Source organism: Argopecten irradians, chromosome 8, assembly GCF_041381155.1.
Source record: "Argopecten irradians isolate NY chromosome 8, Ai_NY, whole genome shotgun sequence".
NCBI lineage: Eukaryota > Metazoa > Mollusca > Bivalvia > Pectinida > Pectinidae > Argopecten > Argopecten irradians.
This window is the reverse complement of record NC_091141.1, coordinates 2,092,055-2,106,546: the sequence shown is the minus strand read 5'-3', so window position 1 is coordinate 2,106,546 and position 14,492 is coordinate 2,092,055. Positions and strand designations below refer to the sequence as shown.

The following is a 14,492-nucleotide window of genomic DNA, read 5'->3' as shown; positions in this document are numbered from 1 at the left end:
AAGAGTGTCACCTATATCTATCAATCAGTGACTAAAGGTGTTGACGTACAAAGGAAAGAGTGTCACCTATATCTACCAATCAGTGACTAAAGGTGTTAACATACACTGGAAAGAGTGTCACCTATATCTACCAATCAGTGACTAAAGTTGTTAACGTACACTGGAAAGAGTGTCACGTATATCTACCAATCAGTGACTAAAGGTGTTAACGTACAAAGGAAAATGTGTCACGTATATCTACCAATTAGTGACTAAATGTGTTAACATACACTGGAAAGAGTGTCACGTATATCTACCAATCAGTGACTAAAGGTGTTAACGTACAAAGGAAAAAGTGTCACGTATATCTACCAATTAGTGACTAAATGTGTTAACATACACTGGAAAGAGTGTCACGTATATCTACCAATCAGTGACTAAAGGTGTTAACGTACAAAGGAAAAAGTGTCACGTATATCTACCAATTAGTGACTAAATGTGTTAACATACACTGGAAAGAGTGTCACGTATATCTACCAATCAGTGACTAAAGGTGTTAACGTACAAAGGAAAAAGTGTCACGTATATCTACCAATTAGTGACTAAATGTGTTAACATACACTGGAAAGAGTGTCACGTATATCTACCAATCAGTGACTAAAGGTGTTAACGTACAAAGGAAAAAGTGTCACGTATATCTACCAATTAGTGACTAAATGTGTTAACATACACTGGAAAGAGTGTCACCTATATCTACCAATCAGTGACTAAAGGTGTTAACGTACAAAGGAAAGAGTGTCACCTATATCTACCAATCAGTGACTAAAGGTGTTAACGTACAAAGGAAAGAGTGTCACCTATATCTACCAATCAGTGACTAAAGGTGTTAACGTACAAAGGGAAAAGTTTCACGTATATCTATCAATATCAGCACTCGAGCTCTAACTCACATAGGATCAATTTACGTCCCGTTGTTTTCTAGAATTTTTCCGGTATCATGATGATTTACAAGAGAACCTAAGCAAGCGAGCATTTGCATAGAAATATCATTACAATATGCTAGGTTTGGGTTTGGCGTAAATGTGAAAGATGAATCGCTAGCATAGACAACGAGGGATATATTTTATTTTCTAGTATCATCGATGGTCATTTTAGAAAAAAAAGTTTTGTGGATTAAAAACTACTTACATACACAAACAAAAATCGCGCTGTAGACAGTGGGTTGTGACTGGAACTCTCTATAGATACTGAGAAATTGTACCTTTTCATAGAATTGCTCCTGACCAACAGGACATTGTACGGTCCAAAACTGGTTCTTGTATTACTTTGGAAGTATAATGTAGACGCAAAGTCAAATTAAATGTTAATATCATCACCAGTATGGTATTTCGGATTTCTTGCCATCAATTTCTTTCTGCTATATTATATTGTGAAGTTCGTGATAAAGTGACCATGACTTCATAAGATAAGGTTTGAAGAAATGACCTCCATTCTTATCAATGTCAGTGCAAACCTACATTTCAATATGGCGGTTTGTTTTCTATCTCTCCATATCATCGTGTTATTGCTAAGCTTTGTTCACTTGGGAACTGCTGTGGCTCCTCAGAAACAACTGGACCCAATTTCTCAGATTGCAGATTTGAAAAAAGAGTTCCAAACTAAGATAGACTATCTGTTTAAAGTCATCCAAGAGAAAGATGACGTCCACATCACCGAAATGACGAAACTCCGGCGACAAATGGATATTCTACAAAGAGAGTGTGATCTGCATGATCCTGGACTTTCCATGTCAGCTAAAAAGGAAAATGATACCGAAATTATTACTAATACTGACGCAAAGTTACGGCCCGACGTCATGGACCGTCGACACAAACGTCTTCCTAGATCCACTATATCGCGACACACTGTCAGAGAACGTCCAGAGCGTCAACCGAGCGTCACTTTATCACGTGATCGTCGTCCATCTTTGTCAGCGAGAGTTGGTACGTCCGTTTCTATCTCATCATCAGAAACCCACGAGTCATCCTTTGGAAAATTATCATGGTCAACCAGCTATAACAAAGTCCTATTGCGTAAATCTATTCTTGTAGAATAACAATACCTTTCGAATAGTAATCCAGTACAGATTTGGTGTTAGACGATTACCTCATCAGACTGTATATTTCAAATATACTGTAAGGCACAGTTGTAACCCCATAGAGGTAGGCATGCTGGTAGCCTTGCTTAAGCCTCAATGATATTATTGGTGAAAGATGAGTGTAACCCTATAGAGATAGACAGGCTAGTAGCCCTGCTTAAGTCCCCATGAATATCATTAATAGATATGATATTTGAATATTCCCGCTAGGTAAACAGGAAGTGGGGTACCTGTTGAACCTTGACAGAAGTTGTCATGTTAGCCGTGTATAATTGTGGATCGCGGGGCTGAGTTAGATTATAGTGAATTTTATAAGAGTACAAGTATTAGTTATTTAATAACAACCATGTATAAATTTATTAGGCTGTGTTTAATTTCAAAGTGCATTATTGTGGTGTATATAATGTTGATTAGACCTAGTAAAGATGTGTAGTATATTTAAAGGTCAGTAACGCGGAATTGTTTACTCATGCTTGCAGCCAGAGTTAGGTTGTTGTTTTGAGGCATGGCCAAACTAGGTGACCGAAATATCAGTAAATTGTTACAGCACCTACTTAGTAACGACTACGCGGGATGTTCTGGAAAGCATGACAGGACATCGCACGGTCTATGCACGTGTTAAACTAGGCGACCAACTTATTAGTTAATTGTTACAGAATAGGTATGGGTATGGTAGGGACTACGTGGAATGTTCTGGAAGGAATGACAGGACATCACATAGTCCACACACCTGTTTAACTGCGCAGTATAGTTTGTGCAAAATGTGCATATTACAGGCGGTTCTGTCCAGCCTCAACCAAGTCCAGTCAGAAAATCAAAACATTTCTATTTTGTTCAGCTTGCATCAGGCGCCGGTAAGGCTGTAATCTGTATTAAAACTAGTAAATTTTGACAGTTTATGATGAGCTGGGTAACCTATGGGGCAAGAATTGTCCCAACGCACGTGCACCAGTCACGTACCCAATCATTATAAATAGAGGGCCGCAATAGGCCCAGTCAGACGGGAATCAAACGGAGATTAGACTGAAGACTGAGACTGAGGTTTGAGACTGGGTACTTCCGCCTTTCATACATTTTACATCTACCTACGTCACCGCCTCCTCTAGGACCACATATTAGAGAGAGAAAGAGAGAACTCTTGTCTACACTTCACATTGAATTAAAGCCGTCAACAAGCTTCTACCCTACTCCTTGTCGTCATTTCAACCGACACAGCCATCCATAGGACGACAAGGTGGGGTAAGGGGTTTGTTATTTGGTGCTGTGACCGGGATCTTCAATTACAGAATTAAAGAAAGAACCTGAAGACGATGAAACAGACGGCTAAAGGTAAGCGAAATTTCTCTTCTTTGATTAGTACCTCTAGTAGCTGACCATTTTTAATGTTGTTTAGGTATTTAGTGGTATAACTTGGTTAGTTAGAAATCAGGTACTGTCAGTATACATATTTTTGGCAATATTGAAAAAAAAAGAAAATATGTCTCTCAATTTTGATGTAGACATGGCCCAATTAACTGAACGTATGGCAGGTCTAACACAGACAGAACAAAATCAAAATATGCCCCCAGATCAGAATATTGCTCAGGACGATAGTGAGGTAGTGTTCAGAAACATGGCACAACACGAGGCGAGAAGTACCAATGGACATTGACCACACCAGACAGAGACATTGTTATAAATGTAAACAAAACAATATCATAAGACATAGACTACGCCCAGTACAAGACAGAAATAGTTTTAGGGAAACACAGAGGCAGGCTCCCCTTAATAGAGCCCCTAGAAATAGGTATTCAGACAATAGCAGATATCAGAACCAAACCCAAAATAAGTCGTATAGTACAGGTAACAGAGTGCAAACCCAGAACCCCCACAAGTGCAGTCATTAGGTCGAAATAAACAAAGATTACAATTCAGATATTTCCAATGTAATGAAGAAGGTCACATAAGAAAGAACTGTCCCCAATTAAATAGAAAAGGTAGGCCGTAAAACTAAAGACCTCGCTTCATAAGGAAACCGATGGGGCGAGGTTGAAAAAAATTAAGAAGCGTGTGTCTAAGAAAATAGAAATATCAGGTAACCCAAGTACAACTGTGATAAAAATAGGTAAACAAAAATTAAGAGCTCTCTTAGACACAGGTGCTGAGGTTTTCATAATCAGCAAAAGGATTTTTAAGATGTTACCGAATAAACCAAGACTAAGAAAAGAAAGAATGACTCTCCAATCCGTCAGCAGTACACCGCTCAAGGTAATAAGTTCAGCAGACATCTCATTTCAAATAAGACATTTGACCTTAAGACATAAATCTTATGTTGTTGATGGCATGATCAGAAACTGTATCCTTGGTTTAAATTTTCTTAAACAACATGGCGTTAGAATGTATTTTGACCTTACATGTATGGGTATAGGTAAGACCTATGTTCAATTAGAGGAAGACATACATATTGCCTCAATAATAAGGACCACCCACAAGACATTGTTAAGGCCGCAAATGCAACGGTATGTCAGGTAAGACTCCAAAGAACTTTTAAGATACCAGGATCAAAGCTCTTTGAGATATCACCAAATGACACTTGTATATATGATGAACCTGGTTTGACCTTACAAAACGGTGTAACAAAGGTCACGAACCCTCGCAAAATACCTATCTTGATACTTAACCAAACAAACAGGACGATAGGTTTAGAAGTCCCTGGAGTTTTGGCTTAGTGGTAGTTGGTAAGAAAGATGGAAGTAAGAGAATGTGTGTAGATTTTAGGAGTTTAAATAAGATTGTTACCCCGATGTCAGTACCTCTTCCTTTGATAGATTACATTTTGACCCTCCTAGGACACTCCAGACATTTCACTACATTAGATTTGAAAAGTGGATATTGGCAAGTAGAACTCGACGAGGAAAGTAAACAAAAGACAGCTTTTGCCTGTCACAAAGGACTATTCCAGTTCAACAGAATGCCTTTCGGACTAAGTAACGCCCCTGCTGTCTTCCAAGAATTGATGAATATTGTCTTACAAGGATGCGAACAATTCGCCACAGCTTACCTTGATGATGTCATAATTTACAGTAGGACAGCCGAAGAACACCTGAAACACTTATAGATAGTCTTCAACAAGTTAAGACAACATGGACTCAAACGAAAACTCAGAAATGCACGTTCTTCGAGAAAGAGACGGGATATCTTGGCTTTATGATTACGGACAAAGGTGTAAAGCCGGACCAAAAGAAAGTTGAAGCTATTAGGGCCTTACCAACCCCTTCTTGCGTGAGAGATGTAAGAGCTTTCATTGGAATGTGCGGTTACTACAGGAAGCACATTCCCAACTTCTCAAAAATAGCGGAATGTCTTACAGAACTAACCAAGAAGTATGCTAGGTTCAAATGGACTGAAGAATGTCAGAAGTCATTTGACTATCTTAAAGAAAGTCTTACAGTAGTACCTCTGCTAGCATACCCAGACCCAAGCCAACCATATGTGCTTTGTACAGATGCATCAGACACATGCATAGGAGCTTGTCTTACACTGAAGGCAAAGGAAGGTGAAGAAATGCCACTTTATTACTTGTCACATAAACTTAGCCCAACACAGCGTAGGTGGCCTGTAATAGAGAAGGAAGCATTTGCTGTGGTATATGCTCTTCAGAAGCTTGATAACTACTTACACAACAGTTCCTTTGTAATAAGAACGGACAATCGCCCACTTTTTACATATTCTCAGACAAGAAGACATTGAATAAGAAACTCTCCTTATGGTCCCTTACTGTAGCGTCTTATAATTGTAAGGTAGAATATATTGAAGGTAGATTTAATTGTTGCGCGGACTTACTATCGAGACTACCAACAAATACAGCAGAAGAAGCTGAGGATAAGCAAGGAGAAACCCAGGAAACTACAGACATTCATGATGTCTTGGACGTAAATGACAGAGCCTTAGAGATTGGAGCTCTCAACTCTAACAAATTTAAGCCAAGAGACTTTGTCAGTAGTACAGTTGATACTCCAGACGATATTGTTAAACCTCATATGGATCTCCCTAAAGACATAGACATATGAAAAACTCAAGACAATGACGAAGACATATCAAAGCTGAGACTTAGACTTTGTAGTGGACAAGCAACCAAGAGTGAGGAGGAGCGCTTCTTGGTTGTAGATAACTTAGTGTATTATTTGTCAAACGCGGAATCAGATGACCCGGTCTTGAGACTTTACATTCCGAAGGAATTTGAAGGAATGGTGATAAGACAGTATCATAATTCCCTAGGTCATATGGCAGTTGATAAAACATATGACGTAATAAGAAAGAAGTATTCTTTTCCTTTGTTATACAAGAAGGTTCACCAACACATTGAAAAGTGTGTGACTTGTAAGACAAGAAGTCACAGTAACCCTCATCCTCATCTTCAAGACTGCCAGATACCCCCATACCCTGTGCTAAGGTAGCAATGGATTTGTCAGGGCCTTATCCCCAGACATTATCAGGAAACAAAAACATCGTGTCGTTCATAGATGTTTACTCTGGCTTTCCGGAAGCATTTCCAGTTCCTGACAAATTAGCAGCAAACATTGTACATCTTATCTTGGAAGAACTATTCCCAAGATATGGTAGCGTATTAGAACTGGTTACAGATAACGGTTCAGAGAATATTGCTAGATCAGTAAAGGAGACACTAGAAGCATTGAATATCCACCATGTAACCACTTCTTATTATTGCCCCCAGTCAAATGGAAAGGTGGAGAGATTTCATAGAACGATGGTAGACATTTTGGCCAAGAAGATCAAAGAAAACGTTAATACGTGGGATCTTTTTTGAACCAAGTCTTGGCCACAGTAAGATTTCATACCAGTGAGGTGACAAAGGCATCACCTTTCTTCCTGCTTAATAACCGCGATGTAGTACTCCCCTTGGACACAATCTTAAAGCCAAGACGGCGGTATGCCGGTGAAGAGTTACACAAAATCGCCTTAGAGCAGCAACATAAGTCCTTTGTTTTAGTGTATAGACACATGAGACAAGCGAAGAAGAAACAGAAGAAACTCGCTGACAGGAACTGTAAAGACGAGGATCTTAAGACAGGAGATCCGGTTTACATAAGAAACTATAAGCGTACCTCAAAACTGGACAATAAATAGACATCGTACTATAGGATTATTGAGCAAACTGGACCAGTAAGTTTTAAGGTAAGAAACCAGCTAACAGGTGAAGTCACGAAGACACACGCGAGGCATTTACGATTAGCAAATGTTGATGAATGGGAGTTGCCCAAAGATAATATAGGTCGACCTTTAAGGAAATCGACATATGTAGTTTCCTCTGAGAGTAGTTCAGAAGAGTATGAGGAGGAAACATCCTTACGGCAATATAATTTCAAATTATTTAATGATCAGATAACTCGTGAAGATTCTTATCCTTATCTTGGTATATTGTTCAATTACAACGGCTCATTTGCTAAAACAAAGAAAAAGTTAGCTGACCAGGCAAAGAAAGCACTGTATGCATTGTATACCAAAATTAGAAACGTCCCATTATCAATAGATTTACAATTGAAATTATTTGACTCACTTGTATCCCCTATTTTGTTGTATGCCTGTGAAATCTGGGGATTTGAAAATGTGAGCATTATTGAGAAAATTCATTTGCAATTTTGTAAAAAAATTCTTCATGTTCGAAACAGTACTCCTAATTTTATGGTTTATGGAGAACTTGGTAAATTTCCTTTAGAAATTGAAATCAAGGTACGGATGTTAATGTTTTGGCACAAATTAATTACAGGGGGAGATAAACTCTCCAGTGTATTTTATCGCCTTACATTAAGAATGCAAGAAAACGATACTACAGAATTTAAGTGGCTTGGGCATATAAAGTCACTCCTTAATGATACAGGTTTTAACAATTTATGGGCATTTCAAAATACATGTACGATGAATAGAGCTTTGTTTAAAAACTTGCTAAAACGACGTTTATGTGATCAATATATTCAAAATTGGTATTCTATTCTTGAAACATCGTCTCGCGGACAATTCTACTCAACCTTTAAAAATCAGTTTAAACTTGAACCATATTTAGTAAAGCTTGATTTCAAAGAACGTGTTATTAGTAAATTTAGAACCTCGAATTTAAAATTTCCTCTTGAAACTGGTAGATGGGCTGGTATACCACGTGATAACCGTATTTGTTTACTATGTAATAACGGTATTGGAGATGAATATCACTACTAGCTGATTATATATGTTATACGATATAGCATCGAATATACAATTGTATAACTACTACATGTATATGTTCAGTCTATTTATACTCTGTACACAGTATTAAGCGTTCAAGTTCTGTTAAAGCTAAAAGTATGAACTTAAGTAAAATTGAAATATATTTAGTGGTTATGCAATTGTATTATACTGCTATGGCTACGCTAAAGGTCAATGATATGAAGTATTAAGCATATACAATTATAATATTAAAATACATGTATTGATATGGTTGTTGTTCATACTACAATCATACATAACTAACGATGACCATGCATTATACTCTCCAATGTAGGTAAAATATTTCATACACGGATATGTACGCTTGAGTGTATTATGTTTACACTGTACCATCGATTACCCTGTCTGTCATGTATGTTTTGTATAAATTGACCTCTTGTGGCACACAAAGGTGTGCCCAGAGTGTATTAATAAAATCTGAAATTCTAAAAAGAGTCATAAGATATAGAAGACAAGAAAGGTCAGATTCGGACTCTGAGGATGATATTCCGTTAATGGAGCTAAGACAAAGGCTCCGGACCCGAGAATTGGACAAAGCTAGTCCTATTGATTCAGATGATGAACTATACCCTTATCACAATTGAAAGGTAAGTTAAAAGAAAACAATAATGCTAATGCTGACACTCAGACAGATGACGACGATGATGATGATTTTGTAGATGCGTCTGAGACTGGTGGTACTGTTGATGACATGGAGATTGATGAGGTAAATAAATTAGCAAATGAAGTTACGCCCCAAATATCCACAGCAGTAGATAAAACATGTCAAGATGATAGGCTCCACAATAGAAAAGATGTAGATTCTAAGAACCAGACAAAGAAAGTTAAGAGAAATATATCAAGAGACTCTGAGGACAATTCAGAGCTATTTAAAAAATGTCAGAAATATTCTCTTCGTGATCAATAACGAGATTCATTAGTGAATCGTTTCTTATCGTTTCAGAAAACGAAAAATAAGGCTCCGAAAAACAAATATATCCCTTTTGGCTTGTAGTTTTCGTTCTTAATCTTAGGAAGTTCTTTTAAGTTAAATGATAGTCTGTCAGAAATAACCAAAAGCATTCTAGCAGAGATTAGATCTTAATAACAACCTTATGATACTGAACCATGAAGTTGAAAATCTAAGATATACACAAGACTTTCTTCAGTCAGAACTTACCGATATTAAGACACTACATCAAGCCAGAACTAAAAGAGCATTAATTCCTATAATAGGTAAAGCACTGAACTTTCTGTTTGGTACTTTAGATGAAGGCGATATTAATACAATCAAAACTAACGTAAACCTCTTAAGACGTAATCAAGTCAATCTTCAGCATGCAGTAAAGGAAAGCTTAACAATAATTTATGCTGCACAAGGTCAAATTACTGATAATAGAAGGAATATAAATGACGTGATTGATACCTTAGAGAATCTAAGAAGCATAGCTCTAAATTTAACAGAAGCAATACAAGATATTGATGAATATTTAAGTACATACATTAAGATCGACAGGGCCCTTAGCGAAGCAAGGGAATTAGTTGGTTTAGCTAAAGATTATCTTAATCATTTGAAACTTCAGATTAATATGCTATCTCTAGGACATTTAAGCCCTTCAGTCATTTCACCCCCAGACTTGTACGAACTCCTTATAGAAGTAGAAAGCAAACTTGACCCAGGTGTTAGAGTACCTTTCAATCCGGAAACTGACCTTTGGGAATTTTAAAGACAGTGACCTGTACGACACTTATTAGTACTGATAGCCTTATTGTAGTTATTTCCATTCCATTAATAGACATGATTGGCAAGTTTGCTGTGTACCGAACACATAACCTTCCTCTTCCGTACCTTGGATCGAATCAAACGAATATTTTGGCGACTTATAAGTTAGAAGCAGAAGTTCTTGCAATCAATGGAGCGAAAGCACGATTGGTTACAATGACAATTGAGGAGATGAATCAATGTGCAAATAGCGTTAAAAACTACTGCAGGTTTCGTAGTCCAATGTATACTATAATGGGAAATAAGAAATGTATTGTTAATCTTTTTTATGAATTGGACCAGTAATTTAGTTAAATATTGTAATACAATAGTCCAAAATACAAACACTTCCCCTATGGTTTAGTATTTGACCAATGGCCAAATGATAGTTGTCCATGATAGATCCTTGACCTTTACACTGAAATGCCCCTATAGAACCCAATCTGGTGCTGTGGTGACCAGATACCCTATTGACACCTTGTCCCTTGCAGAAGGAACAATCAAATGCATATATGACCTTGCCCTCATATTATCATTCAGAGAGTAAATATAACCTAACAGATCATTTTCAACAGGTGATTTCAAATTATTATGTAGGCTCTATTGAACTCTGGAAACCAATGACCCAAAGACTACCAAATGTAAAAAAAACATTAAGATACCCCATAAACTTAAGCCTATAAAGGAAATCCCCATTGATGAGTTGATAAATGAACTTGACAATTCATTTGATCTTGAACCTATGGAATCTGATTTGCCCCTCTCGAGCTACTTGTCGACAGTAGGTATATTTATGTCGTAGGAGAATTAGGGATAAATGTCAGAAATGTAGGTTAAGTAAATGGTCAGTGAAAAGGGGAAAGTCGGAGTCGAGTGCTTCACAAGCCTCAAGAACAATGCAAAGACACAAAATTAACCAATCCACAGAAGACATGACAGCCGTAGAAGAATTGATGACAACATACATCAAGGAACTCATCCACCAGGAACAAGAAAACACAGAAAAACCTACACTGATGTCAGGAAATTACCCTGAAGGCGTTCACCTCGCCGAGGCAGATGTAACTGCCCCATCAGGAAGTGGAGGAAGTGAATCGGGTAAACAAGACTGCCTTACAACGCGAGTACGAAGTGTAATATACCCAGACTTGAGAAAATAGCTCAGCCTTCCATAGACAGATATAAAGTAACGTCTTGGTCGTAACAAGACAATGTCTAAATGTGAAGAAGGAAATGATAATGACCCGGTGAAACATTATGCCGTGATATTTAACGTCTTGATGATTAAAGAGACTTACGAGACAAATATATACATATAATGTCTCGGTTATTACAAGACAATAAGGAAACGTCTTGGTGATAACAAGACCACCTTTTGTCTGGATTTTAACGTTAATTAATTTTAAACAAAAACAAAAACAAAAAAATCACAATTTCTTAATGCGGATAAGACAAATTGTGACCTCTTCAAGAATCGTGGTGGATGACGGACCTAAGAACATAAGCAGCAACTGTGGAGATAAACTGTGGATTTTTATATATGAACAGCCATATTATTACGAATGATTTTCAACGACATAGTTACCATGGAACTGAGTGACTGTTAAATATGTTCGAACTACAATGGAAGTGACTGTGAAATTGAACTAAAATGGACGGACTGTGAAATATAATTACTGGTCAATTTTAAGATGTTGTTACCATAGAACTGTGACTGTAAATAAGACTTTATATTGCATGAATATATTAAAGATATGTTTAAAGTATAGCGTCCAAGATAATTACATATTGAGCATTAAGGTAAAGAGTTGTAACGTTTAATAGGATAACTTCGCGATAATTAAAAAATACTCTGCATGACGCATGCGAATGAAAGAAGGTTGAAAGGAGAAATGAATGAAATGACCACTAGTTACTATTTAGGGAATTCTTTTAAAGGAGGCGGTGGTAAATTGAAATATTAATAATACTTGATACTTTGCGTTAAGAAATATGTAAGCCATTCTGAGAAATGCCTTACATATTGTCTTGTTTGAAGAAAGGGGCGATTGTAACCCTATAGAGGTAGGCAGGCTAGTAGCCTTGCTTAAGCCCAAATAATATTATTGGTGATAGATGATTGTAACCCTATAGAGATAGACAGGCTAGTAGCCCTGCTTAAGTCCCCATGAATATCATTAATAGATATGATATTTGAATTATTTAATAACAACCATGTACATTGTATATATTTATTAGGCTGTTTAATTTCATAGTGCATTATTGTGGTGAATATAATGTTGCTTAGACCTAGTACCGATGTGTAGTATATTTAAAGGTCAGTAACGCGAAAATGTTTACTCATGCATGCAGTCAGAGTTAGGTTGTTGTTTTAAGGCATGGCCAAACTAGGTGACCGAAATATCAGTAAATTGTTAAGGCACCTACTTAGTAGCGACTACGCGGGATGTTCTGGAAAGCATGACAGGACATCGCACGGTCTATGCACGTGTTAAACTAGGTAACCAACTTATTAGTTAATTGTTACCGAATAGGTATGGGTATGGTAGAGACTACGTGAAATGTTCTGGAAGGAATGACAGGACATCACGTAGTCCACACACCTGTTTAACTGCGCAGTATAGTTTGTGCAAAATGTGCATATTACAGGCGGTTCTGTCCAGCCTCAACCAAGTCCAGTCAGAAAATCAAAACATTTCTATTTTGTTAAGCCTGCATCAGGCGCAGGTAAGGCTGTATTCTGAATTAAAATTAGTAAATTTTGACAGTTTATGATGAGCTGGGTAACCTTTGGGGCAAGCATTGTCCCAACGGCACGTGCACCAGTCACGTACCCAATCATTATAAATAGAGGACCGCAATAGGCCCAGTCAGACGGGAATCAAACGGAGATTAGACTGAAGACTGAGACTGAGGTTTGAGACTGGGTATTTCCGCCTTACATACACTTTACATCTACCTACGTCACCGCCTCCTCTAGGGCCACACATTAGAGAGAGAAAGAGAGATCTCTTGTCTACACTTCACATTGAATAAATAGGCCGTCAACAAGCTTCTATCCTACTCCTTGTCATTTCGACCAACACAGCCATCCATAGGACGACACAGTTAAACGATACCTTTTAATTGAATCATTTATATTTTTCAGACCATATCAGCAGGACCTTTGTGGCATTTTATTCAATTCTGAGCCCCAGCCTGTCTAACCTCGGGGTCAACCAAGCGATGATTTTTAACCACGTGGTCACCAATTTAGGCAACTCATTCGACGGAATCACAGGACGGTTCCAATGTAAAATGGCGGGGGCGTATGTATTTAATGTTCACTTACTAGTAACTCCCGGAAAGTACTTCAATGCACTTCTGGTCAAAAATGGATCAACGGTTGGGTACGTTTATGCCGGAGGTCAAAGTGGTACATATGACCATGGCGGAAATACAATCATCTTAGAATTAAATGAAGGTGACGCGGTATGGGTGCAGAATTCTCAGGACGTTCAACAGGGAGCTACTCTCGATAGCGGTTATACCAGTTTCTCTGGTTTTCTACTGTATCCATACTAAAAGTAATAAATACTTATATTTACACTTGCTAGGCTTGTTCACTATACGCAAGTACTAGCCGATTTTGTTTACCATAACTGCATGGTAACATTGAATTTTGAACTTGCGTATGAAAATGTTCTATGCAACTTAAAGGGGCTACTTTTTTAAAGAAACACATGGCATTATTTACATTTTGACACAACCTTACGTGTATATTGTTGTTTTTCATAGAATTTTGGGAAAATGTAAACAATACATATATGTTTTATATTTATAAATGATACCAACATTTTTTTTTAAATTAACAATTGTATAAAGAAACGAGAAAAATATCTCGACCGGGCGACGTGCAGTGTTGACAAATGTAAACATTACCTCTGTGTCTGTGTTCATCCTACGATCGCGTCTTTGGGGTGGACGGGCGTCAGACCCTCTGACAGGGGTCAGTTATAAACATAAGTGAAAATGTTCCGTCGGTAGATGGCGATGGATCAAAGCGTAGATTATATAATTATATGGCTCCCAAGGATGTAATATCGCCAAGTCAGACGACAATTTCAAACACGTTGAGCTACTTGAACATCGGTGTTTTGACAACTTCGGCAAACTCCAGTGTGTAAGCGTGCGTCAGCTTCGCCTCGCTGCACAAAAACGGTCACCGAGTTCACACATGTGGTCGAGTACAAATTCTTTATCTTATTACGCTATATATTAACTTTTGGCAAAATTTAATATATATTTAAAGTTCTGACCTGATGAAACAAAATTTTCTCTGAAATTTACTTTGTTTGTCATGTTTATTTTACAATGAAATATTGAACTTTATTG

The 14,492-nt window shown here is 37.5% G+C and overlaps 1 protein-coding gene across 1 annotated transcript; it reads left to right on the top strand.

Annotated features, from left to right (window-relative positions):
• The first annotated feature begins 1,445 nt into the window (after window positions 1-1,445).
• LOC138329079 (uncharacterized) lies at window positions 1,446-13,854 on the top strand. The gene is made up of 2 exons (XM_069275803.1): window positions 1,446-1,961; window positions 13,267-13,854. The coding sequence occupies exons 1-2, from the start codon at window positions 1,460-1,462 to the stop codon at window positions 13,680-13,682; spliced, it is 918 nt and encodes a 305-aa protein (XP_069131904.1). The 5' UTR covers window positions 1,446-1,459; the 3' UTR covers window positions 13,683-13,854.
• The last annotated feature ends 638 nt before the right edge of the window (window positions 13,855-14,492 follow it).